The sequence below is a fragment of the Prunus mume genome, linkage group LG5 (genome assembly GCF_029339155.1).
Source record: "Prunus mume cultivar Tortuosa linkage group LG5, ASM2933915v1, whole genome shotgun sequence".
Classification (NCBI taxonomy): domain Eukaryota; kingdom Viridiplantae; phylum Streptophyta; class Magnoliopsida; order Rosales; family Rosaceae; genus Prunus; species Prunus mume.
The window spans coordinates 19,741,335-19,768,827 of record NC_142702.1 but is presented as its reverse complement, the minus strand read 5'-3'; the positions used below and the strand labels follow the sequence as shown (position 1 = coordinate 19,768,827).

The window sequence follows — 27,493 nt, the reverse complement described above, 5'->3', positions numbered from 1 at the left end:
ATGACACAAAATATTCATTTCCAGTGTCAGCAAAATAATTGTGATTGTCAAACTGATTGTATTTCATAACAAAAGTGTCTAAGAAAATCCTACAAATAATTTTGCACCTCACATGTCCCCCTTATCTCTTCCTATCTCTCTCCTCACGTGACTCACATGAGGAAATAGATAGAAAGAAAGCGGAGACGTGCAACGGGAGCATAGAACTTATATTCCAAATGCTCAAGGAAACTGGACAAAAAAGCATTTTATACAAACAAGCATCCTCTTGAGTTAAAATTCAACAATCATTATATTTGGCAAGCAAATCCACACCGTCTGCTGCATGCAAATCATATAACTCTCAAATATATACCAGTAACGATAACACCTCAGTTCTTCATCCTTGTATTCTCTAATAGCCCCATTCATCGCATCAATATTTGGTCCCCTGCATCGATTCATAAAAGTGCACGGACCTTACTAGAAGAAAGATTAGAACAGAAATGGCTGAAGCTCCATTGCAAGTGGTTTCTGTATGAACAATTCCCAAGGGAAACAAACCAAAATGGCATGCAAGATGATGCAAAAAGTCATGGAGACACTAACCTGCAAATAGAAATCGATTTAATTATCCACAGCGGGTGAAAGCAACGGTTTATTTGAGAAGAATGCTTCGAAATTCCCTGCTACTAGTTCACACAAAGCCATGAAACATTCTGATGTGTAGGTAGCATAATGTGGCGACAGTACAACATTGTCTAATGCGAAGAGCTCTTGAGGAACTTCAGGCTCATCCTCAAACACATCCAAACCAGCACCTCCAATCTCTCCTTTCACCAAACACCGCACCATTTCCTTCTCATCGATTACAGCTCCGCGTCCTATGTTTACAATCACGCCATCTCTTCCCAGCGCTAACAAGACTTTCTTGTTGATCATGTGGTGGGTTTCAGCAGTCAATGCACAACAAATGACAAGGGCGTCACTGTTAGCAGCAAGTTCACTGATATCAGAATAAAAGGGTATGAAACGAATGGCTTTTCCGTCCTTGAGTTGTACAATATGTTGCAGCCAAAGGCCTCAAGTCTTTTGGCAACTTCTAAGCCAATATTTCCCAATCCGACAATCCCAACTCGTTTGCCTCCTATCTGGCATTTCCAATCATAAAAACCACTTTAATTTACTTTAAACAAAAGAGGATTTCAATTATCTGTTGACAAATTTCAACGCATAACATGATCATTAAGTGGTAAAGAACTGACGTTGTTAAAATTAATTGAACACCAGAATAGCTCCCAAAAATCATTTTTGTTAAAAGATATTTAATCAAACACTACATTTGTGATTGTTTTCATCTAAACATTGAAAGGGAACGCATAATTAGGAACAACTGATTTCAACCATAACCAAAGAAAACAAGCAAAACCCAGAAAAGATTCAGGCATGTGAGCTAGAAATGAATGTTGCTGACCTTAGAACCGAGAGCATAGTCTCCTCTGGTAGCCCAAAGCCCGTCTCTGACATACCGATCCCCAGCCGAAATCTTTCTCATGACATCAAGAAGCAGCCCCACAGCCATATCAGCAACATCCTCAGTGAAGATTTTAGGGGTACTGGCAATGGCAACACCGCGGCTTCGACACTCGGCTAAGTCCACATGGTCAAGGCCAGCGCTGGTGGTGACAATGACCTTCAAGGAGGGCAGCATTTGTAGGATATTGGCAGTGATGGTTGGTCCATTGGCAGAGGACAACAAGGCCTGAACAGAGCCTGCATGTGTAGCCAAGAACTGGTCTTGAGGGAGAGGAGAGTCCCAAGCTTTGAGGAAGTTGAACTTGTGGGAGTAGTTGGACTCCAAGAAAGTGAAGCACCCAGGTGGGAGAAGTACCAGAACTTGTGGGAGTTCACTGTGATTTCCATTAAGTGCCATTGGATTGGCTTCTTGTTCTTGAGACTTGAGAATTGTTGAGGTGGAGATAGGTTTCAGAAGTGGCAATTGAGAAATTGAGAAATTGAGAAATTGAGAAATTGAGAAACAATTTTGATTATCTATGGAGTATGGACCCACAACTGTCAACTGGTAGATGCTTTACCTGCTTCCTTCGACAAAACGGCATCCAGATGTTTCGTATGTATATACGAGATTTTTCCTATCAATTCAGCCATACATACAGGCAACTCTCAGTATAGAGAACGGGTGAATTTGTACCCAGTTTTCAATTTGCCCTTGAATTTGTTGGTTGCTGGTTGGAGATGGCTTCTGGGGTGGTGGTTGCGTGGGTCAGGATGGATGTGTGGGTCGGAGTGGTGGCTTCATGGGTTGGGGTTAGGTGGCTGCTGCCTGAAACTTAGGAAGAGGAAGGGGAGAGATAAGGTTCAGGAATGAACAATTGCGTCCTCAAACTTGACGGAGAAGTGGATGAAATATTAGGAAATTTGCCGATAGGGGGACACTGGCTAAATAAAATAGTTTAGACTCTTTTGTTTTTTTTTTTCAAACATCCGTAGGGCACATTCAAAATTGAGTACAAGTTCAGAGAGTGCAACAGCTTACTCTCATCATTTTCTGTAGTAGCTTTAGAATAACATACCATTGCATCAAACCTCTTGGGATATCACGAGAACAAAATTTATATAAACAAAAATGTTTTTTTTTTTTACAATGAGCAACATTTAAATAAAGCCTAAGACATTAAACAAGCTATAAACATCACAGAAAGATGGAAAATGGGGCACTCCAGTACTTTACAATCTTAGTTTATTTCATTCACCATAGCTGCTTCACCAAAATTATACTCCACTAGAAAACAATTAAACACCAGGAACGTAGGGTTCAAAGAGCTTCACACAAGGATTTGCATCATATTGCATGATCTCGGCTGCACGTTCAAATTCCTCCCTTAAAACTTTTATGCTGTACTTGTCCACCACTCGACCCAGGTCATGGGATATCTCGAAAGGATCCTCTATGCATATCAAATGCCGATCATTCCCAATCCTCCTTGTCCAGTCTTTTTCCCGCTTGCTGAACAAATTAACATCATAGCTAAGTTCTTTTTCTTTGGGGGGTGTCAAATAATTTTCATGGTAAGATATGCAAATGTTCTCAAAATACTTAGAATATTCCAGTGATGACAATTTAACTGTCCTTCCATTCAATACACACTTAAAAGAAAGAAACTGAACTGGTTAAGTAATAATTATATAATGAATCAATATTTTAAGTTACTTATCTTAATAAAACATAACAGATTCCATATCTCACCTGAGTATGCTTCCTGTACGAACAGATATGACAGAATTTGCATAATCATGACCATATGCCCAGTAATTGAAAAATGCCCACACCAGTTTAGCAATAGGTTCCCTGTTATGGGATCCAAAATCTCGAAGTTTGTCTACTTGATCAAAGAAAGCACATTTGATGTTCTCAACAGTGACAGAGTATGTTGACTGCATTTCCTGAAAGAGAACAGAGGTAGTGCTTAAACACACAAATAGAACGACACTGAATATGACGTCCATATATGCCTTGCATGCCTCTCGTTGAAGCAAACTAGGAAGACATACCTGTAAGCAGGGAAGAACAGCAGGTCTACGCTGTTGTAAGAAATGAATGCACATCAAAACATACCTGAAAAAGAGAAGGCAAACATTTAGATTTTCATGGTAAAGGGAACAAAAGTATCTCCCAACCTTGTGTTGCTAGTGTTGGGAAGGTGAGATTCAAAAGTTAACTTACGCATAGCTGGATAGGGTTCCTTGGTAAGTTTCATTCACTCCTCTTGACTTGGCCCAATGTTTCACAATAAAAGCCAACTGCCGTAATCTTGCATCTATTTTTGCATAATCACGAAGAAGCTTTGTATTTATAACAGCCAAAACATTGTTGATGCATATGTCACAGGAGATACCAGTGACAGGATCCATAAGCTTTACTATGGGAACCCTAGCACGTGTCAACGCCTGAAACAAACAGGAATATGCATAAAGTGGTTATATAAAACTCTTAAGAGAATTAAATCACCAAAAATTGCGTTGCCCAGATAGAAAGGGTTATGCATAAGGTGGTATATATTCATACGTTGTTTCACAAGATCCCTAAAGTAAAACTTAGATGTATGATAACTGCATCGACATGAGGGATACAGAATTGCATTTCATGAACGCCTTGTTACTAATAAGCCAAAAAGCTACCTACACATTTCCTGGATTTAACATTCAAAGATAGAGAATGTCACTTAAAGATTGAAAAAAAAAAGGTGGGGAAGAAGGCTCAATCGTAAGCACACATGTGATAAAGATTTGAAGTCTTGGAGGTTTAAACAGCATTCCTTGAAATTCATGTGGACGAGATATGTGAATCCAACACATAATGCCAAGCAAAGCACGAAAAATTTATATTCCACACCCAGTTGACCAATCCCTAATAATCTTTTTCAACTCTTTATACAATTTTTATGGTAATAAGATATTCGTGAGAGTACACAATACCAATAAATTACTAAAGCAAAACCATAGAGCCCTGTTTAACAACGTAACCACTGGATTTTTATCTTCCTCTCCTCTAATATAATGTTTTACAGTTCATTGCACTCAACACTCAATGGGACATTATACAAAAGAATAATACTGCTTACAGAACCATAAGATAAATCTTAAATTGTAATATAACAGCCCTGATTCTTGCATGTAAGATATCAGAGTCTTGCATATTAAGGTCTAATACCATCATGAATATCAGAGTCTTGCATCTTAAAAAGATTCCATGATAAGAGATATAATTTTCTACCACTTCAATATATCAAATCAACCATCAAGTATAAGTGGCCAAACAATATTTTGCACAGGTAAAGCCCTAAGTAGGTAAAAATATTCCCCTTGTGTTTCCCTTATCAACCGAAAGAAGCACAGTTTCCCATATCATTTATGACTCGATGATATAATTCAGCTTTTGTTTTTCTGTGCTATCAGAGGGTAATTTTTTGTCAGAAAGTTAAAATTTATGCCGTTGAAGAATTTTTTATACCCAAAACTCTCATTGAGAAAAGCACATCAGTCAATACAATGACCAAAACATTGCAAGTAGCATCCATCAACATTTGCCAATGCCCAAATGTAAAGTTTTATCTATCACATAAATTCATGAGGAGAGGCACTCTGATTCACCTGCACATTCTGTAGATTGTCTGATTGCAAAAGATCTGCCAACCTTAATAAGATCTCAGACTTCTTGTCATCTGCCACATCAATTGCAAGACAAAGATCAATATCACTTTTAGAAACTCCAAATGAGTTGCCACACGACCCATAGACATACAGCTGAGCTTCAGGCCATTCCTTGGTTATTAATTTCTCTAATAATGTAAATAATTGATTCTGCTTAGCCTTCTCTTCCTCAGTTGGTATCAAGGAATCATAAATTGCAAGAAAAGGAGCATTTAGCCTGTCTATGTCAAAGCGACATTGCATCTGTCTTCTGAAGATTCTCATTCTTTGGTTAAGTGGGTGTTGTCCTCTGTTATCTGATCTTGAATCCTGATAATGAAAACTATAAGTAACTCATATCTAAACCATTTGTTGCTTTGAATAATGAACAACACAAACACACACAAATGATGGCTTCTTATAAGGACCTGACTTGAGAATTGGTGTCACACCATGTGGTTAGATATGGATAGCTAACATATAGTGTAGATGAGTGTGAGATGCTTCTCAAAAACGATAATCAAGTGAAGTCCCAACAAACTCTCCATTCATTACATAATTTTCTCTCGTGCGAAAGAGTTTGGTATAACCCAGACCGCATATTCAGACATGACTTCACTTTACCAATCGTTCTGATTAACAGTCTGACAACAAAAAATTACTCTGCTTGTGTATCTCCATGTATAACTATGCTTGCTATGGAATGATAGGTATCATTTGCAGAAATTTATTAACTTGCAGAGCAATTACAAATTCACCAAAACAAAAAAGCTTTGAAACAAGCGTCAAGCATAGATTTAACATAGGTAAGCATTAACTTGAATCCAAACAAACAAATTCACTTCATGAATTCTCATAGCATTCAAAACCGTTGTATGTATCGTAAATTCATAATAGAAAGGAAAATAAAAAAAGGTTCAACCTTTTCGCGCGAATTATGGTGTTGCTTCGCCTCATTCTTGTCATCCTCCTCATTCTTGTCATCCTTTTCATGCTGCAAATTCATCATCGACTTTTCAATCTCTGAAGCTGAAGCCGAATGAAGATTGGCGCCAGTGGGCGGACCAGGATCATCAAGCTGTGCACTGAACCCCAATCCACGAGCCCCATTGCCTCGAATTCGACTGTCTTCACTTGCCAATCTTCTCACTCTCTCATCCTCAAAAGAAGCATCCCGGTTCCTCACAAATTCACTTGAACTCTGCCTTTCCCGATCCACATTGTGCTCAAAGTCTCTCCTTCTACTCCCAGAATCCCAATTCCCTCCTCCTCTCGAATTGTTCCCAAACCCAGGCGGTGGAGCATTCCTCTGAAATTGCTTTCCCCTTCCACCTCCACCTCCACCTCCACCTCCACCTCCGCCCCGTCGTTCCTGCTCCCGAGAATTGAAAGTATCAGGATTTCCATGCCGAAACTCATTCGAAGTGGAAGAATTGTTCGGATTCAAATTGAGACTCCGGTCGAAGCCATTGCTGAGATTGGAAACCTCAGAGGATGTGTTGGCATTCACTGAAGGCTCGGGATTTCGGATAATATCGCTGGGCAAGTAACTAAACTTGAGCTTCTGCTGCTCTTGGTGCTGCTGTTTCAGCTGGGCAAGGTTTTGGCTTTGGAGGGCATTATTGCTCGGACTCTGAAACCCTACTAGATTTCTCAAATCGTCCGTAAGGGCGAGGTTTCCAGGGAACTGATTTCCACCAAATTGGGGAAAGGGATTGGGAGGAGAGGGAGAGGGATAGAGGTTTTGGGGAAACCCTAGAAAGTTGAAAGGAGAAGGAGGAGATTGGGTGGACCAGAGAGAAGAAGAAGAAGGGTTGGGGAGCTGAGAAAGATGATCCCGGCCGTTGGATGATGCCCACGGCGGTATCGGCGGGAAGGGGAGGGTGGGGCCCACGGCTGCCACCGCCGGATCAAGCACCGGAGATTGTTGTTGCTGCTGTTGATGTTGCTGTTGGTGGTGAAGGAGGTGAGGCTTCTGTTGGAGCAAGGACAGAAGGAACTCGCCGCCGTTAGACGCCGGCAGAGGCGGAGCGTCACCTCCACCGCCGGCCATTGGGCTGGGCTGGGCTGAGTATGGGCTTCTTCGAATTTTCTGTTTTTGAGCAGTCGCAGACTCCCAGTCTCTGAAGCGACTCCTCCAAAAAATAGTCTGGAAGTGGGGGAGAGAGAGAGAGAGTGCTTTAAGAAAGAATAATAAAAAGGAGCATGTAAGTGAGAGAGAGAGAGAGGACTGTCGTTTGATGTGTTGATACAGTTTAGTTTTTTTTTTTTTTTTTTTTTTGGGGCGAATAACAGGTGAATTCATTTAAAATGATGTAGTTAGGAGATGTTTGTTTTAGATTTGAATTTGGAGAATTTCATCTTCTGCATTTAGCATCGGTGCATGTATATACATTTAGAATAATATCAACTGTTTAATTGATCTAATGAAACTTTTTAAATATTCCACTTCAGCATAATTGTATTAGATTAACAAGTCTGCTTTTGCACTGTATTACTTATCCATCTCTCTCTTCCTCTCTCATGCGGCCTTTCCCCCTTCTCTCCTATAATTATATCATTTCATAATTATGAAAACTTGGAATTTGATTTCCCAAATCAATTCTCCATGTCTCTTACTAATAAATTAGCTTTTTAAATTTATTAATTTGACTTAAATATGATATGTGAATTGGTTCTCATAAAAAGAAAATCACACTAGGTATAGATTATGAATATTAAAATAGCTAATTTGGCTTGGTGTGATTTAATTTATGCTCCTGGGTTCGTCTTCATCTTCTCTTGGGCCCGTTTTAATTTCATCTTGAGTTTAATTTGATGTATTTTCTGTTTGTGGGTTTGATACGATTTGTTTTATTGGTTTCTGCAATTTGGTTGTGGGTTTCATATACGCAAAAGCAAATAAAAAGAATGGAAGAAAAGGGGTTTGATGGGGTGAGGAGGAAGACAGTGGTGTGGGTGGTGCAAAAAGAAGAAAAGAAAGTAACAAGCGAAGAGCAAAAGTGCAGGTGGGGTCGAAGAGGGGAGACTGAGATGAAAAAGTTACAATGATAGAAGGTGCAACGTGAGAGTTTTTGTCTAATACAATTATATTGACGCGGATTACTTAAAATTCGTTATATTAATCAAGTGGTTGATATTCTTTTAAATGCAGAAACTCGAGATCCTAAATTTGGACCAATTTACAAATATTTGTATTAACATTAACTACTACTTACTATTGTCACGTTTGTGCACTTACTGGTTAACTACGTGCATCATGATTCGTATTATATCAACCAACAATGCAATAACGTTATCTTTTTATCATCTCATTAGCGATGGCGTTATGGGTCTCTTCGGTTGCGGAGAAGATGTGGAGCGGCGATCCTGTTTCTTTGTTTGTTTTAGTATATTATTACTCTTTTGGAGTTTGCTTATTTTATTTTAATTCTCAGTAACTCTATAGGAGTTTGTTGTGTTTTGTATTTTAATTTTTGGCTGCGATAGGGATTTGCCGTTTCTGCCATTGCGCAGTGGATCTGTATTGCTAATTTGAGTACAGGAGGGGTTTGAACATTTATTGGTTTAGGCGTAATTCTCGCCAAATCAATTCAATATGTTGTTGTGTTTGGTCACTGAAGATATTGTACCCATTTCAGTACTTTTGTGACTTTGTACTTGTTTTGATCAATAAATATTATTGTTTTTTTCTCAAAAATAATAGCCCTTCAATATTTTATTTATTTATTTTTAGCATATTCTTTAAATATATTGGTTAGTTTAATTGAAGTACTACTTAGACCATATTCAAACTACATTTTAAATGAAGGGGGGGCCATTTTAGTATGAAAAAAGAGGAAGGATAATATGTAAAACATGAAAAAATTGTGGGAAATTTTGTAGAAGAATGAAAAGAGTAAGGATAATATGTAAAAGGAAGGATGAAAAAATGTGGGAAATTATGTAGAAATGCTATTGGTATTTGTAGAAAAAAATTATGAATTTTTTAAAACTTTTTCAAAAACAAAATCAACTTTTTGGATAATAATAATAATAATAATAATAATAATAATAATAACGATTAGTTGACAGCAACATGCTTAAAATAGTCCACCCATGAATCATGCCAAGTTTGGCCCATAACTTGGCCTATTTCAGCCAGTTGACTAGGTGTGACTCAATGATATGGCAGGTTTAGCCCATTTGTTAGAGATGACTTTTGGGTGTGAAAGGGCTAAATTTGTGAGTTAGCTTGCAACTGAAGATGACCTTATACACCTCATATTGTTAATGTGCTCACTTCAACATGCAAGTAAAACTTCACAGGATTTGTATTTAAGCTATTCTTGACTAAAGCTAAGTTAAATTGTCATTTTGGAAGCTTTTCATTGAAGCAATGTTAAAGTAAACATCGACATTTGTTGAGTTTTTTTAACTTTTTCATAAATTTTTGAACTAGTTGTCGTGGTTCTATTCAATAAACAAATATCGAATACACATGAATCTTTTCGTAGCTAGTTAATAAAACTATGTTTGAGGGTTTGACAGCTGATCATTAAAACATAATAGAGGGTTTAGTGACTTCCCATTAGGGTTGGGAAAAAAATTGGTCAACCTAATGAACCGAATTTGAAAAGAAACTGTATTAACAACAACAACAAAATCCAACTTAATCTCAAAAAACGAACCAGATCGTTTTAGATTGATTCCCTTTCCTATTCTTTCCTTGAAAAAATCAGCTAGGCTTAGCTGAATCGGTTGTGTTATTTTACTTATTTATTTATATCAAAATATACTAATAAACTCAATTAATATTCGACTCACATTTTTTTTGAGGATGTTTCCTATTGAGAGGGGCAATAATATACTAAACTTACACATATTATACATATCTAGGACCCGAACCCAGGGCATATACTCAAGAAGCAATTACCCAAAACCACTACATTAGTGGGGTCTTTACTCGAATCACATTCTTAACCTCAAGTAGTATTTATATGTTTTAGCCCAATTAATACTCAAATGTCTTAATCCAATTTTATAGTCAATTAATGACAACTATAACACTATTTTTTTTTCTTTTAGGTGAATTATGGTGATTTTCCTTTTCACACCTCCTTTTAGGTGAATTATGGTGATTTTCCTTTCTTTCTTTTCCACCTCTTTCTTTCTTTTTCTCTTCCTTTTTCTCTTTTGCTCACCTCTAGCTCGATTTGACAATTCAATGGCTCGCCGCCGTCACCTCCAAGGAGCTTCTCATATTCCTAAATTGAAAAATGGGTGAACCAAACTTAAATCGTATAGGTCTAGTTTGATTCGGGTCCTCTGAAAATTATGCATGAATATCGAATAATGTGTATATTTTCTTTTTTGGGTTCCAATTCGAATGGTAAACAGGGCCTGACTGGATTGTGCCCACATCAACTTCTCATCAAACAAATCCATGCTTAAAAAAACTTAGATAATTCGGTGAATAATTTCCGAACAGTCCTTTTTTTGGTGAACTAGGTCTGAGTGCATACTCGATAACTGAGCTCAATTTATTAGGAAAAAAAAAACTACGTATGAACCATAAAAACAACTTATCAAATAGGAAATAAAAACAACAAAAGCTTCCCATAAAATAAATAGCAAATCATTTAAAATACCTTGTCTCAAATGGGTTTGATTGTTTGATGAGATAAAATGTAGTTTCTGGTTCGCGTTTGGTATGACAGTGCCATAAATCATTAGTTTCAAAATTCAAGAGGTTTTCTTTAGCCCAAAGAAAACTGTATTTCCTACAAGTCAGGTATCACCTAATAACCCCATCCCATGGAAACATTCAACAAGTATAAACTTTGCTACCCAAATATCATGGTGACAATGCGACAAACCCTCCTACATTTCCGATAAAACAGAATACTCAAACTCACAAAATTTATCAACTCGGTTGCTGCATGCAAAATTCAATATCCCACTGAAAAACAACCCATCAATTTTTTATCAAAATGGAAGCCATTCTTTCTGCTTCTGGTTTCAGCTAGCTAACCACGTACATTACGTGTACCAATTTACCAAAATGTCCAAATTCGACCCGTACACCCACCTCAACATATCCCACGACCCCGCCACCGACACCCTGACCCGCCCCCCCACGACGCCCACCAACACGGACCCCACCCCGGGAGACCCGGTCGTTTCCAAGGACGTCACGCTCAACCCGGAAACCCGAACCTGGGCCCGAATCTTCCGACCCACCAAACTCCCGTCAAACGACAACACCGTGGCTCGGCTACCCATCATCATCTACTTCCACCACGGCGGCTGGATCCTCCTCTCCGCTGCCGAGGCCGCCGCCCACACCAACTGCTCTCAGATCACCTCCGAGGTTCCCGCCATCATCGTCTCCGTCAACTACCGCCTCGCGCCCGAGAGCCGGCTCCCGGCCCAGCACCACGACGCCCTCGACGCGATCCATTGGGTCCGGGCCCAGGCCCAGGACCCCAAGGGCGAGAACTGGATCCGAGACTACGCCGACGTGTCCAGGTGCTACTTGTACGGCTGCGGGTGCGGGGGCAATATCGTCTTTTTCTCCGGGTTGAAAGCGTACCAGCTCCAGCTCGAGCCTCTGAAGATCTCCGGGATTATTATGAACCAGCCCATGTTCGGTGGGGTGCAGAGGACTAATTCAGGAGCTGCGATTCGCTACGGACCAGTTGCTTCCGTTGCCTGTGCTGGATCTCATGTGGGACCTGGCTTTGCCGAAGGCGACGGACAGGAACCATCGGTATTGTAATCCGATGGCGGACGAAGTGCACAAAGATTTGATCAAACGGCTGGGACGGTGTTTGGTGATTGGGTTTAGTGGGGACCCCATGATCGATCGGCAGCAGGAGTTTGTGACGATGCTGGTGGCTTGTGGGGTCAGGGTTGATGCGCGGTTTGATGATCTTGGGTTCCATAACGTTGACTTTGTTGACTCCAGGCGGGCCGCTGCCGTTTTGAACATTGTTAAGGAGTTTATCATCTAATTTTTAGGTGATTATTTGTGAATGAGAATGTAGGCCGTTTGATAATCATTTTATTTTTTGTATTAGAGTAGAGTATAGAGACAAAAGAGAATGAAAATAAGAATGAGAGTGGAGACAAGATTAAGAGGGAAGATGAGAAATGAGGATAGGAAAGGAGTAACAAAAATGAAAACTGAAACTAAAAACTAAAATCTATTTGAAATTGTTTTCACTTTCAAGTTTTTGTTTTCACTTTTGTTTCTCCTCACCTCCTATCCTCACTCCATTCTCACTCTCATGGGCACTAAATTTCGAAATCTTTTTAGCATATCTTATTAGAAATATACTCACAACACAATCAATTTTCATTCGAATCTGTATTAAATTTAAATTTAATGTAATGTTTAGTAACTTTATTTTTTAGAAATCATCATATCATCACGTGGTGTTACAAATACAATCTATTTTATTTAATTCATTCTAACTTATGCTTTTTTAATATAAGAGATAGTCTAAACTACATGGAAGAGAGATTTCTCTCACACACACACATAACTATGATATTAAGGGGATTCGAACCTGAGACCTATGGTATGCAAATTAAGGCCTTTTCCACTAGGCTATACCCTGGTTATAGTCATTCTAACTTTTTACTTAGGATGGTGTATTCAATTAGGATTTTAATAGATTGTTTTGAAGCTTAAAAATCCAGTGGTATTCATTTAAGATTTTTAAGTAATGAATAAAAGTCTGGTGGTATTCAATTAGGATTTCAAAATAAATTGTTTTGAAACTTAAAAATCTAGTGGTATTCAATTAGGATTTTTAAGTACTGAATATAAGTTTGGTGGTATTCAAAAACTTATTGATTTTGAAGTATTTTATTAAATGGTGTATTGTGTGAGATTTTTGAGTAGGTGATATAAATAACAAGCCCCATGAAAAATCTCATCCTTCTATGCATGATTCTCACTTTTTCTATCTCTTCTCTGTTTTTCTTTTATGTGAGACCTTGCAACCTTTGCGTGGCTGTCACCCCCAGCAATCCATCGCCAAACCCTGTCAGAACCTTGTTTCTGAACAAATCAGGTGACCATTTCCAAACGAACGACCTGAGTTGTTGTGGAAGGAACCAACGAGATAGCGAATAACTGCAGTTTGTGCGAAAGATGAGCGATGGGTAGATGGTCCTTCCAAATTGATTACACTACTTGAATGAAAACAATAATAAGAAACAAGAATAATTTTTGAATTACTTTGTGGAGTATAGAGAAAAAAGCGAACCTCCTATGGAAGAAGATGAAAGAAAGCGATTTGGGTATATGAGAGTGGGTATCATGCCCACCAAATGTTCGATATAGTTCCCCAACCAAGATATCGACATTGGTTCAGTGAGCTTTATTAATGTTCTTGATTAATAATAGAAAACAAGATGGGCTCCCCATATTCAAGGCCTATTTCGATATTTCACTGTCAAATTTCTAATGCAGAGTAAATCCTTCATTTAAAATATATCATTTTTGTTTCCTCTCTTTTTTTTATTTATTTTAAATTTCCTCTCTTTGTTTAAATATTCCTTTTTCTTTTCTTAGTTGGTTATATTACATGATTTTGTTTCATATGAATCCTCCATATAGCAAATCTTTTGATTCGTTAGAGAATACAAAAAAGTCCTAAGTGAATTCAAAATCATTAGTAAAATTTGCAAATCCTACTGAAATCTATTACACTAAAATTTTGTAATTACAATCTATTAAAATCCTAATTGAATACACCCCCCTTAGTCATCACACGTACACCACGACTCACTTTAACCACCATTCCTCTCTCTCTCTCTCTCTCTTCCTTATGCTTTTCTCCCCATCCGAACTCCCTCGACGATTTTCCCCTTCCTAAACTAATGAAATTTTCATTAATATTAGAAGAGATTATAAAAGAATGTTTAAGCTCTCACAAACCCAAAATCTTGTATGCATCCGAATCGTTTTCACACCAAACGAGTCAAATGAACTTTAGATTCTTGCTCATATGGAATATAAAGTATCGTAAGAGTAACTCCATCCATTTGCCCTTAGCCATGGCAAGAGGGGGAGCTAGGGCAGCCACTATTCACGTGAATAGTGGTTGCCCTTGCAAATCAGAAATTTGTGTTTCCACCCGTTGCCCTTGCTAAGGGCAGTTACTATTCATTTTTTTGTTTTATTCACAACTTTTTTTACCACAATAATTAATTTGGATAATATTTTCGGATAAGATTTTCGGGTTCCTACGTGTCAATACTATTCATATCTCATAATCGGACAAAATTTTCAATTTCAAATTTCAGATAAATTAAAAAAATGCCTGGTATTTATAAAAAAAATTCATTAATTTTTGGGTATTTTTAAAAAATTTCAAATTTTTTCCAGTATTTTATTGCAAAAAAATTGGCTGCCGTTGGATTGGAGGAAAAATCAGATCGGAGAGCCCAGACAACACCACGTGGCAACAGGAAAAAAATCAAATCGAAGGTGAGCGACATCAGCGCTTCTGATCACCCCCTCGTTTTGGACCTCGGCGGTTGCCTTGGGCCAGAGTTGGTGGGTCCACACCTCCCATGGGCTGGGCTGTCCGCTGAACACCTTCCCCCACCTCGGGCTGGGCTTACCTGGAGAGGCTCTAAGAGGCCATTATTGTATAACAAAAATCAACTGTTGTGTATATGAAGGGCCTGTTTGGTGGGCCGGATAAATTAGTTGGAATAGGATTCTGAATCCAATCTGGTGTTGGGAGGCCCAAATTGAAGTTGGACCGGATTGTGTGTAATTCGGTCAAAGCCCAAATTAGGTGGATTGTTAATCCGGCTAAACTTGTGGAATTAATTATCCACACGAGCTCGTGCTTGACGCCTCTCACTCACGACTATCTTTTTGTGAGAATGTGAAGGTAAAAAGTCCTTATTTCATGGTACAAATCATGCAACCGATTAATACTTGGCGATGGACAATTGCAACCGATTAATACTTGCAGAAATATATTGTTGGTATGATGATTGAATTGAGTTTTTAGGAATGTCCAACCCACTAATCATACTCAGGAACAAGATAGAAACTGTGTCTGTAGAATTAATTGATGATTAAGGAGTTGTCATTGGGATTTAAAAAGAAACAGAAGATGTGCATAGCCGATTGTTTTTTCCAATCTTTTGCTATGCACCCCCAGATTTCTAATCTTATATCTTCTTCACAGATCCTCAGGGAAGCCAAGATCATGACCATCAACAAGTTTCTCATCAGAATCAGGAACTCAAAGCAAAGAAACTTTCATGCCAAAAGTTGCCGAGATATATGACTCCTTATGTTCCCACAAAGACTCTGCCCATATTACTTCTGAAGCTGTAATCAAACTAAGCCATGTATCCAGTTTCTTCTTTTCTAAAGCTCATAGATCATCCCCACTTTCAATATACGCTTGTAAGGAATATCTAACACTTTCTCACTCTGCGTCAAATTGCTCTTCAAGAAACTGTAAGCATAGTCAATCTCAATCACAATTCTTTTAACCATACCAGCTTCTTTCTCAGCTGCCACACTTTCCAAAATTAAGTGAACAACCCCACAACTGTATGCTTTGTTTATTACTTCAAGCTCTCTGTCTAATAGTTCTTGTTGTATCTCGATCGTCAACTTGCCCCACATCCTGATTGCCATTCTCATCCTTAACCAACCCGTCATCGGATTCCCCCTCCTTGATGTCAAATTACTTCTTCTCTCCACTAGTGCAGTGCTGTGCATAGTACTCCAAGATATCCAAATAAGCATGTGTGTAATTACCTATCCAACTCTTGTATTGGCGTAGTACACTGGACAAGCCTCGTTTCTTCACAAGCATCAACATCTTGTTACTGATACCTTCTACAAGTCCATACCAAGTAAGCTTCATGCACATGCATGAGAGTCGGATAGGTAATACGAGAGTCGGATAGGTAATTGTGCACATGCTGATTTGGATATCTCAGAGAACAATGCACATCATTGCACTAGTGGAGAGAAGAAGTAATTTGACATCAAGGAGGAGGAATCCGATGACGGATTGGTTAAGGATGAGAATGGCAATCAGGATGTGAGGCAAGTTGTTCACTTAATTGGGGAAACTGAAGTGGCAGCTGAGAAATGAGCTGGTATGGTTAAAACAATTGTGATTGAGATTGACTATGCTTACAGTTTCTTGAAGACTAATTTGAGGCAGAGTGAGAAAGTGTTGGATATTCCTCACAAGCGCATGTTGAAAGTGGGGATGATCTATGAACTTTAGGAAAAGAAGAAACTGGATGCATGACTTAGTTTTGAGTACAGCTTCAGAAGAACTAATATGGGCTTGTGTAGAGTCTGTTTTAGGAAAAGAAGAAACTGGATTCAAAGGAGCTTGCAGAGTCTTTGTGGGAACACAAGGAGTCATATCTTGGAGACAACGGAACTCTGATTTTTTTTTTTCCTTTCGCTTTTCTTATCGCACAACACAATAATGTTCAACTCAACTCTTGGAGACAATCAGAATAACAAAAGCAGGAAGAGAAATGATAAAGGAAAGAAATTAGAAAGAAACAACAAAAGCTCATCAACTAATTAATTAATTGTAAAGCTGGATGTGCATGATCGACAATTGCAACCTCGTGAATAGGGGTGGCATCAATCTGGGGGAATCAAATTGTAATTATCGGTTTGGTTTGGTTTTGATTAAAAAGAAAGTCGAACGGTTTAAAACCAACTTGGACTGTATTATAGTTTGGTTTGATTAAATTTTGATATAGAAAAAGTTAAACGGTTTAAAAACCAAACCGGACTGTATGTGGTTTGTTTGATTTGATTTGATTTTGAACTTTTATAAACCAACTTAAACCAAAACAGATCATTTATGCGTATATTTATTATTTATATTATATTTTACATGTGTAATACTCTAATTAGGTAATAACTATATATGAATATTTAAATTGAACTATATTAATAATTAAAATTTGAAATTTTATGACATGTTGAGCTTTAGGATGGTTTTGTACTCTAGAAAATGATTTAAGTATGAAAGCAAGTTGTGAATTTATTGGTTGAATTGAGCTAACAATATTGAAAAAATGCAAAAAAAAAAAAGAATTGGGTTTAATCCCAAATTGGCCGAATCAAAATGTCTTAACTTGGTTTAGTTTGATTCGATTTTCTTCTTGATTTTTATGAAAATCGAATCAAATTAAATTATTATATTGTAATTAATTCAGTCACATACGTGTAGAGATATTAATTGTTGGTATAATGAAGATTGCACGACTACCGCTTTAGGACCGTCCAACCCACAACCATCATCGGTGGATATCTTAATTTGGTAGATCTGCGAAACGGACACAATCAACTTCAACATCAATATCTATACAGTCTGCTCCAACATCAACATCAACTTCAACTTCAACTTAATATTATTAGGAAATACCTTTTTTATATCTATTTTATTTTTGTTCTTGTAGAATTGTTACTTTTCACCCGATGAATATTTGTGTTGTAAACCCCTTCTCCGAATTGCTTGTAGCTCAAGTCCTAAGCAACTCCACCCATTTGCCCTTAGTCATGGCAAGGAGTCATGTGAATAGTGATTGCCTTGCAAATCAATTTTGTGTTTCCAAATTTTGCAATAAAATTATTCATTTTTTTGTTTTATTCACAATTTTTTACTTCAATAATTAATTTGGATAATATTTTCGGATAAGATTTACGAGTTCCTACGTGTCAAGACTATTCATAATAGGATAAAATTTTGAGATAAGATTTTTTGGTTCAAATTTCGGATGAATTTCAAAATTCAAAATTCAAATAAATTTTTGGGTTCAAATTTCGAATGAATTTCAAAATTCAAATTTGGATGAATTTCAAAAATCAAATTTGATAAATTTGGGTTCAAATTTCAAATTCGATAAGATTTTCATCCAATCCAAATCAATAATAAATTAAAAAACAACACAGCAATACTAAACAACACAACCAAAACATAAGAAAACATTCTATGCTCCATCAATCTTCATTCCCTTTCTATAAAATCAAGTCAAGTTGCTTTCACGAAGATTGCTCATATCCTATCTCACACGATCACATCTTTCTCCAATGGGCCTTTCATTTTCATTTATTAGAGTTTAGAATTCATACTAATGCCATTCATCAAACATCTCAATGGAAGAATATAGGAGATGCTTGGAGATGCAAGAGAGAGAAAGAAAGAAGAGAAACCGTAGTGAAATCAATGAGTTGCAGAGGCAAGTCGATGAACAAGTTCTCATAGCAGTGGCAATGGAAGAGGAAGAGAACCAAGGTCGCCGTAGTTCACAAGTCGCCGTCAAGAATGTGTATAGGCATTCTAGGGGTAAGAATCTTTTGGAAGATTATTTTATCCCAACTGCTTTGTACTCTGATGTTGATTTTCGAACGATTTAGAATGCAACCCCATTTGTTCAATAAAGTCATGCATGATATTTGCAATTATGATGCATACTTTGTTCAAAAGTGTGATGCTACTGGGGTTTTGGGCCTTCTTCGAGCAAAAGCTTACAGTTATACGAATGTTGGCGTATGGAGCATCTCGATCAGTGGATGAGGTTGCCGAATGGGGAAGTCAATACGTTGGAGGCTTTGGTAAGATTTTGTGATGCGGTTGAAAATCTGTACACTAGGAATATCTGTAGACCTACTCGAGGACTTCAACGGCTTCTACAAAAAGCGGCTCGAGGATTTTCGAGAATGATTGGTAGCATTAACTGCATGCATTGGCAATGGAAGAATTGCCCAACTGCCTGGCAAGGTGATTACGGAAATAGAAAAGGCACAAAAGTATCATCCTGAAGCCGTTGCTACACATGGGTTTGGCATGCATTCTTGAGTTGCCGGGCCCAAAATGACCTCAACGTCTGGGTTAATCTCGGTCTTCAACGATGTTTTGAGCGGCCAAAGCCCCAATATTACCTATCAAGTTAACAATACAGATCTACGACGGGGTATTATCTAGTGACGGTATCTACCAGACGGGGTATTAAATAAAGAAATCCAATACAAGTCATTAAGAATTACTACTACTAAAATAAAATACATGAAGTACACCAACTTTAATAGAAAACATGAAAAATAAAAATACATAAAAGGTATGCCAACTAATTTAATGGTTTTGATCATTTAACCAATCCGTGTTGCTAGACCCATCATCCTGGAAAAGTCTTCTTCTCATAACATCCCTTCGTTCTAGCTTCCAATATTGTTTTGTATCAGGGGACATATGACTTGTATCCATCGCCATAGTTTCCCGATCCGTCTTCTCCATATCTTTTTTGCGCAAATACTCCTTTTCTCGTGCACACTCGGCTTGAATTGCCACCTCCATATCTTGGCGTTTCTGCTCCATTTCAATTCTTATGGCGTTTTGCCTTGCAATTTCCTCCAAAAATTTTGAATTATGATTGCTTGAATTACCCGCTTTCTTTGCCTTTGCAGCCTTTCGGCCAATGGGCCTCGGTTCCTTTTGGATGGGTGAGTCTTCACTCATAGGGGAATTGAGAGGTGAATCCGATGTCGTTGCATCACGAGAGGCGTCTCGTTTAACACAACGTCGGGACCCGTGGGAATAATTATGAAGCGTTTACAATATTTCACCACCTCCCAACATTCATGATGGGTGAATCTTTTGCCACCCAGGTTGCACCGAACCACATCTGTGCTTGAATGAGCTATTTAACAAAAAAATGGAAATGCAATAAATATTTAAAATATATTGGATATGCAAGTAACAAAATAAAAATAATGGAAATGCAATTAACCTTACAAAAAATTGGAAGTGCAAGAAATATGAAGAAACAATTGGAAATGCAATAAATATTAACAACATATTAAAAATGCAAGAAATATGAAGAAACAATTGGAAATACAAGAAATATTAACAACATATTGAAAATGCAAGAAATATTAAAAAAATATTTGAAATGCAAGAAATATTAACAAAATATTGAAAATGCAATAAATATTAACAACATATATATATTACAACATTAAACTTAATATAACGAAAATTACAAAATACTTATCTCGTTAGTACGATTTTCCCCACTTCTATACAAGTTCATCGCTTTTGTCAAGGCATCTCTCCATTTTGCCATCTCTTTGTTGAGAAGTTTCCACCTACTTGACAATACCATTTCCGTACGAGGCGAGTCCGAATTTTTATAAAATTCGGCATGAATTTTTTCCACATATGGAAAAATTTCATCTCATTGCTGTCACGGGACAATGACAAACTCGAGCCAAGCCTCACACAAAGAAACATCTTCCATGGTGCTCCACGCCCCTCCGGTTTCAATAGAAGAAGCCATAAAAATAAGAAATAAAATTATAAGGTGAAAGAGATGAAAATGTTGAGTGAAGAGTGAAGAAAATGTTAAGTGAAGAGTGAAAAAAATGTTGAGTAATTGTAGAAGTGGAATAAAATGTATGAGAATTGGTGTTGAAAGTGAATGGTATTTATAGGTATTTATAGGAAAAAAAATCAGAATTTTTTAGTATTTTTTTTTAAAAAATTTCAATTTTTTTTCATAATTTTATTGCTGGAAAATCGCCACCGTTGGATGAAGTGTGGAATTAAATCGGAGCGCTGGATGTGCCACGTGTCTTCCAGCCGTTGTGAGTCGCTGACGTCATGCGGTTCAAATTTTTACCGTTGGCGAGTGCATTGCAGCGCCAACGTAAAAATTGAAATCCGCGTGTCGGCGACGTCGGTGACGCGTCACCCCCTGCGTTTTGGACATGGGCGGAACTTTCCTTCGCCCCGGGTTGGTGGGTCCCACACCCCTCCGGCCTGGGCTGCTCCACTGGAACGCAATTTTTTTTTTTTCCCCTAGCCTCGGGGGGCTCATGGATGGACTTGGTCTAACAACCATTTTCTTTCAAGTTTTGGAAATCTTGCATTCACTCCATCTCCATTATTTCTAATAACATGCCCAAAATGCTTGAACTATGACATAAAAATTAGTGCTCATATAATTCACAGTATCAGAACAGGACAAAAGGGAATAAATTACACCCAATTAATTCATACAAATATTTATAATAAAATGTAAAATCCAACTCAGCTTCTTTCAGATAGCCGATTTCGAAACGCCAACAGCTTTACTGTCGTTTGCACCGCAAGACTGGATAAAATCCTTAATGATGTCGTACAGAGCCTTAGCCTTGCTGGGATCAAAGAGCTCCACGCCATGAAAACCATCCTCCTCAAACTTGCCCACCACATGCGCCCCACGTGACTCCAACAACTTCACAAACTCCTTCTGCCTATCCACCAGTGGGTCCCCACCGAACCCTCTCACTACACACTTTGGTAACCGTCCGATCCTCTCATCACCGCCCCCTACCGTCGGATTGCTATATTCATGATTCCGATCAGCTCCCTTCGGCAATGACAGGGCCCACATCAAATCATTAGAAACCAACGGTAAAATCCGATCGTTGATCAGCCTTAACTCGGACTGAGTCCTCTCGACCCCACCGAAATAAGGCTGGTTGAATATCAGCCCTCGGATCTTCACTGGAGAGAGATTAACGCCCGCGATGCGTAGACCCGCGTGGTAGACGATATTAGCCCCAGCGCTGCTGCCCATTAGGAAGCACTTGGAGAAATCAACGGTGTCCTTCAACCAGGGATCGCAGCCGTTGATGTTGGAGGCCTGGCTGCGGGCCCAGTCGACGGCCTCAACGGCGTCGTCGTAGGCGGAGGGGAGAGGGTGCTCGGGAGCCAGGCGGTACTCGACGGAGACGACGAGGGCCGGGAGAGAGAGCGCCATGCGAGAGGAGGAGTCGTGGAAAGGTTGTAAAGCCACGGAGAAGAGGATGAAGCCGCCGCCATGGAAGTAGAAGATGAGAGGGAGCTTAGAGTTTGGGGGAAGAGGGTGGGGCTTGAAGAGCCTTACGGAGTTTTTAGTTGTTGGGTTTATTTGGATGTCCTTGGAGAGAACGAGTTGGGGTGAGTTTGACTCGGTGGCTGCGGCGGTGGAGGAAATGGAATCAGTTGGAGTCGGAGATGGGGGGACCATGGGGAATGGGGGGTGGCGGGTGAGGGAGCCATCTGGGTTTTTGACGATGTTGAGGAGCTTGAAGGGGTCGTCGTTGGATGTTGGGGTTTGTGAAGGCTTATCCGCCATGGCTGTCTGTGTGGATGCCTGTGAAGTGTTTGTATTTATGTCTGTGAGAAAGAGAGTTACCTGTGGAAGAAAATGGGGGAGTTGAGTTAGCGGGCAGATGAGGGAATTAAAGGATATGACTATGACCAAAGCACGCCAGAAGGAAGAAGCACTTATTTTTGTTGCAGGAAATTCAATTATTGACAGAGACGGATACAACTAGATACCTGACCCAGAAAAGAAGGCATTGATTTAAATTTAATTACGAGTGTCTGTGTGTGCCGGGTCAAAATCAGAGAACCATTGTTTTGGGAGGATGATGTATTGAGAACCACTGGATGATCCTGAGAATCATGCAAGCATTGAGATTATTACGTGAGAGTGAACTTGAAATAAGAATTAGTGATTGATTGAGCCTTAAAACCAGTGATTAAGAACTAAATCAAACTTGGAGTTGTTACCAAATGAAATTTAGACATGGGTCAACAGCATTTAAAAATAAAAAAAATAATATTAAAAAAAACCCAGAAGACCAGTACAAAACCGAAGTAAAAGCAACAGATTTGGACTTTTGCCAAATTCAGATGATAACAGGTGATTTGGCAAATAGGAGATCTTATCTTTTGTCATGCAGCCCAAAAAACGATTGAGAAATTGGTGCCCTCCTTGCTAGGCCTGGCTTGTCTCAGCTAAGCGTTCTCTTCTTCTTTACGTTTCGGGGCTTGGACTACCAAAACAATACCATTGAGAAACATTTGACTAGATGGATGAAGCCCAAGGGTACCCGGCCACTCACCATACTACCTATCAACCAGCGGACTTCGAAAATGCTATAATGAAGAATTTAGAGTGAGGAGGTTATTTAAGGAGTTCAATTCCACCATCCACAAATGTGAGGAAATTAAACATTTTAAATGGTTTGATGGTGGTATTGAACCCTTCAAATAAGCACCTCACTCTGAACTCCTCATTGTAGAAGCTCTCGAAAATTAAAACCCATTATCAGATGCAAAAATATAATGAACCTCCTCATCCCAAGTCCAAAATATAATGGGAACATGCGCACAGCGGAAATAATTCTATAATTTTACCCAAGCGACTTGTAACTCAAGTGCTAAACTCATGCACCCGAGATCTTTGATTCGCTTCTCTCTCCCTTGATATCACTTGTATCATAAAAAGAAAAATTATATAATTTTACAAGGATTCATGCATTATTCTAAATAAGAAATGTGAAGAATACATTATTTCCTTTCATGTAATATTAATTAAACGGGTCTATTTATCGTGTTAAAATCCGGTTATTCTGTGTTTTGACACTAATTCGACCTATTTATTGTTCATGTTAATACCCAGCTACTAACCTTGTTCCAACTGGACAGGCCAAATAAGGGTTGAATTTTCTCGTGTCTACACAGAAACCATAATAACGGCAGGGCAGGGTCAACCGCTATGCATGAGAAGATGCAAATTCCCATTAATAATATTAACGGGTAATTGGAGCAACAACAACAGTTGAATTTCCAATTTATAGCATCACAACTGTTAACTGCACAAAACGGTAGGCAATGGGCAAAATTCATAAAGATCCCCCGATACAAGACCCAACGCCATGTCTCCACTCTCCACACAAGCTCACAAAAATGGTTATCATTTCAAACTTCTCGGTAGATAAAACCCAGTGCCAACATAAATCAACTTTTGAAGTCTCAGTCTCTCTCTCTCTCTCTCTCTCTATAGAAGTCACAGAAATGCCATAAAGTTAAGCTGTATTCGTCACCAAAGCTGTCATTGACACAGTGGAATCTCATTCTGTTCAGAAGTAAACAAGGGGCCATGTGGAAAGTTAAAACCCACTGTTGCCACTAGTTCAAAAGCGGGTTGCACTGTTTTGCTATCCCAAATCAATCACAAATTGCAATATGGAAAAGTTATGAAGCGTGGCATGTCGCGATTTGCGAGTGAGTTACGTTTCACACAAGTGTTTCTCGTTCAACAGGAACCAAAATTCGGAAACCACAAAATCATATTTTGATGTGAATATGTGCATAAACTATATAGACTTCAGCATCCCATCCAGGCTAAAAAAATTATCACTAGCTTTGCTAAACAGCTTTTGCCATGATCTAAAAGCAACAGAAGAGTGAAGGAAAAGATGGTCAACTAACCAAACTCAATGGCCCTGCCCTGCCTCAAACATTACACATACAATGATATATACACACACACACACACACACAGACTGAGTCAGAGAAGTATAATGGCTTTCGTAAATGGGACCAAGATTTGTCCCCTTGTTACTGAAACTGATGCTACTTTGGCACAAAATTCTGCCTCTTTTAAAAGGTAGCAGACAACTCAAAAGGGAAGCATCATCTCGGGCCCTGTTTCAGGTCCTAAAAGTCACATAAAGCAAGCTCTGCTCAATTGAGTCCCAGGAGGAAAAATTGCTGATTATGATGGCCTACTAGTACTACTACTGGCCTCAACGTTCAAAAGCAAAAGCAATGTTTCCATTTATTTACTTTTACTATGAATCATGGAATTCCTAAATGTCAACAGAGCAAAAAAACATACTTGGGTTGCCTTCTTTCTATAGCAAAACTTAGTAACATCCAAAGAGAGCCAAGTAAAAAAGAGCCTGAGTTTATGAATATTATGCAACTTTTCTTTCCTTTAAAGCATGAATTTCTACAAAACATGATAATTAGAAAGGACCTACAAAAGTACACTCTACAGTTAACAAAATCCCACAAACTCACCGGGCCTTTTTCCGGGACTTGAACGGAAAATTGGAAGGCGGGGAAGGTGAAAACTCGAAGGGCAAATGGGGTGGCTCTGCTTCACCCAAAAGCATCCCCACAATCTCCTTCATCGTTGGCCGCTTGCCCGGTGTTCTCTGCAGACATAGCAATGCAATTGTGATACAAAGCAATGCCTCTTCCTTATCTAAAGAATGTATAGACTGGTCGACAAGATCCAAAAGCTTCCCATTTCGAGCAAGCTGCCTAGCCCATGAAATTAGATTGGCCCTTTCGAATTCTGACATGGGGGAGGCCGTGACTTGAAGAGGCCTCCGACCTGAAATCAAGACCAAAACCAATACCCCAAAGCTATAGACATCACATTTCTCAGAGAGCTGCCCACCGCCACCATATTCAGGGGCAACATAACAAACTGTGCCTCTCATGCTTGGTGTGCTACTAATACCACCACTCTTTGGAACATCACCACCACAAGTACTACCCCAATCTTGGCTATTCCTCCTCCCACTTCTAATATCACCACCCAATCCATCCAACCACCAATCAATACTCCCTCTACTGCTCTTGTTTTTGCTCTTCCTCTTCTTCCTCTCTTGCCCCAAATCCTCTTCCATTTGCCACCACAACTCTCCACCACCACTAGCGGAATCGAGACCCCTCTTCTTCTTCTTTTTCTTTGTGAGCTCCTCACAAAACTCCTCCTTCCACCACTCCCTCGGCTTCCGATTCTTATCCTTCTTCTTCTTACCACTCTCTTCATCCAATGACGCCCACCAGTCCAATCCCTTCTTCTTCTTCTTCGGCTCGGCATTGACACCATTCGAGCTAGGAGACGCAATCCACTCACTTTTAGGCCTCTCCTTCTTAATCTCATTCCCAATCCACTCCATCACATAGTCCTTGACTCTCCCAGATTCAGACCCGAATCCACTTCCATTGTCCTGTTTCCACCACCAGTCCCTGCCTGAACTTCCCCTAACCCTCTTCCCAAAACCCAAATCCCTCTCACTCTCAACACTCACCTTATCAAAACCGCCTTCCGGCGAGGCGACCGCCGGCTCCGATTCCCCAATCCTCACCGCATAACACTCCGGGGATCGACCATCTTCAAGCCCAGTTGTCACAACACTCAAACTCACACTAACACTGACACTCTCCTCTTCCAAAATCGACCCATTATCGTCCCCGTCTCTCTTCTCCTTCCCCCCAATCTCTTTCTCCTCCTCCTCCTCCCCCTCTTCCTCCACCATCACAACTCCACCAAGCTCACCCTGATCTTCAGTCTCCGTCTTTAACCTCGCCAACCCAAAATCCCCAATCTTGGCGTTGAAATCCGAGTCCAGCAACACATTACTGGGCTTCACATCCCCGTGAATAACCGGCGGATCACAAACATGGTGCAAATATTCGAGCCCACGAGCCACATCGAGCACTGCACTGAACCTCTTCTTCCAAACCATAAGCTCCGGACACTTGCGATCTAATAGAGCCTCCTGCAGGCTCCTATTCGGCATGAGCTCGTACACCAACAAGAGCTTCCGTCCGCGTCGGTCGGTGGAGAAGCCGTGGAGAGAGAGTATGTGAGGATTAGTGAGGTTCAAAGCTATGGAGAGTTCATTGTGGAACTCCCGTTCGCCTTGCAGAGAGCCAGTGGAGTCCATGAGCTTCACGGCCAGGGATTGGCCGGAGGGGAGTGTGGCTTTGTAGACCGACCCAAACCCGCCATGGCCGAGACGGTTCGACGCCGAGAACGAACCGGTGGCTCGCCGGATAGCAGAGTAAGAGAACCGGTTGTTGTTATTCTTCTTGGTGTTGGTGGCGGTGGTGGGAGTGGCGGTGGGTGTGGCGGTGGCGCTGCTATTGTGGTGGTCGAACGGCGTCGTGCGGTTGTAGGAGAGCTTGCGGTAGAGGAAGATGAGGAAGGTGAGTAGGGAGATAAAGGCTAGGGTTAGGGTTACGGTCAGCAGAGGGAGGAGGAGGTGGCGGTGGTGGACGTGGTGGATGCGTGGGGAAGATGGTGGAGGACGCGATGGCATGGTTGTAAATAAGAGGGAAGTGGAGGGGCGTTTTAGTTAGTTAAACCAGTCATTTTGAGTGTGGAGTTTGTTCGAGAGTAGGCTTCAAGTATGGATAGTCCACTGAAAATGAAAGGTAAGAGAAATTAAGAACGGAAATGGCTGTGATTATATACGCTGACGGTCCAATAAGCTTGATACTTTTCCACGGGCTTGTTTTCTATTGGGTGGTCATTTTTCGTTTACAGCTGTCCGAGGGATGACTGTGATAGTCTGGAGGATAGGTAGTTTTCTGGTTGTTACTGTTATCTTACGCGCTACCTTTGGTCAGCCACGTGGGTTGTGGGCCACTAGTCGGAAGACGGATCTAACGCG

At 39.7% G+C, this 27,493-nt stretch overlaps 5 protein-coding genes across 5 annotated transcripts; 1 reads left to right on the top strand and 4 right to left on the bottom strand.

Annotated features, from left to right (window-relative positions):
- Positions 1-232: 232 nt before the first annotated feature.
- LOC103331932 (D-isomer specific 2-hydroxyacid dehydrogenase family protein) lies at positions 233-2,368 on the bottom strand. Its single transcript, XM_008234603.2, is given in 4 exon segments — positions 233-430; positions 589-1,001; positions 1,004-1,130; positions 1,454-2,368. Coding segments are annotated over 3 exon segments (981 nt in total). The 5' UTR covers positions 1,913-2,368; the 3' UTR covers positions 233-430; positions 589-606.
- A 135-nt stretch (positions 2,369-2,503) lies between these two features.
- On the bottom strand, positions 2,504-7,551 carry LOC103331931 (Nucleotidyltransferase family protein). Its single transcript, XM_008234602.2, has 6 exons — positions 6,113-7,551; positions 5,152-5,520; positions 3,725-3,948; positions 3,553-3,616; positions 3,248-3,444; positions 2,504-3,007 (listed from the first exon to the last, which is right to left on the bottom strand). Exons 1-6 carry the CDS (start codon positions 7,493-7,495, stop codon positions 2,794-2,796), a joined length of 2,451 nt encoding a protein of 816 aa, XP_008232824.2. The 5' UTR covers positions 7,496-7,551; the 3' UTR covers positions 2,504-2,793.
- Positions 7,552-11,057: 3,506 nt separating this feature from the next.
- LOC103332006 (alpha/beta-Hydrolases superfamily protein) lies at positions 11,058-12,207 on the top strand. The gene is given in 2 exon segments (XM_008234697.3): positions 11,058-11,845; positions 11,847-12,207. Coding segments are annotated over 2 exon segments (951 nt in total). The 5' UTR covers positions 11,058-11,233; the 3' UTR covers positions 12,186-12,207.
- An 8,969-nt stretch (positions 12,208-21,176) lies between these two features.
- On the bottom strand, positions 21,177-22,734 carry LOC103331930 (alpha/beta-Hydrolases superfamily protein). The gene is made up of 2 exons (XM_089053443.1): positions 22,566-22,734; positions 21,177-22,419 (listed from the first exon to the last, which is right to left on the bottom strand). Exons 1-2 carry the CDS (start codon positions 22,584-22,586, stop codon positions 21,298-21,300), a joined length of 1,143 nt encoding a protein of 380 aa, XP_088909569.1. The 5' UTR covers positions 22,587-22,734; the 3' UTR covers positions 21,177-21,297.
- Positions 22,735-24,984: 2,250 nt separating this feature from the next.
- Positions 24,985-27,327, bottom strand: LOC103331929 (Protein kinase superfamily protein). Its single transcript, XM_008234599.3, has one exon. The coding sequence runs from the start codon at positions 27,137-27,139 to the stop codon at positions 25,097-25,099; it is 2,043 nt and encodes a 680-aa protein (XP_008232821.2). The 5' UTR covers positions 27,140-27,327; the 3' UTR covers positions 24,985-25,096.
- Positions 27,328-27,493: the final 166 nt, after the last annotated feature.

Coding starts and splice junctions, on each gene's coding strand:
- LOC103331929 (XM_008234599.3), bottom strand. CDS start 27,139: ATGCCATCGCGTCCTCCACCATCTTCCCCACGCATCCACCACGTCCAC.
- LOC103331931 (XM_008234602.2), bottom strand. CDS start 7,495: ATGAATTCACCTGTTATTCGCCCCAAAAAAAAAAAAAAAAAAAAAACT. Junction 3,949..5,151: donor ACAATCTACAGAATGTGCAG/GTGAATCAGAGT, acceptor TGTTTGTTTCAG/GCGTTGACACGTGCTAGGGT. Junction 3,445..3,552: donor CTGTTCTTCCCTGCTTACAG/GTATGTCTTCCT, acceptor GTTCTCTTTCAG/GAAATGCAGTCAACATACTC.
- LOC103331930 (XM_089053443.1), bottom strand. CDS start 22,586: ATGCCTTCTTTTCTGGGTCAG. Junction 22,420..22,565: donor TGCCTTCTTTTCTGGGTCAG/GTATCTAGTTGT, acceptor TTTCTTCCACAG/GTAACTCTCTTTCTCACAGA.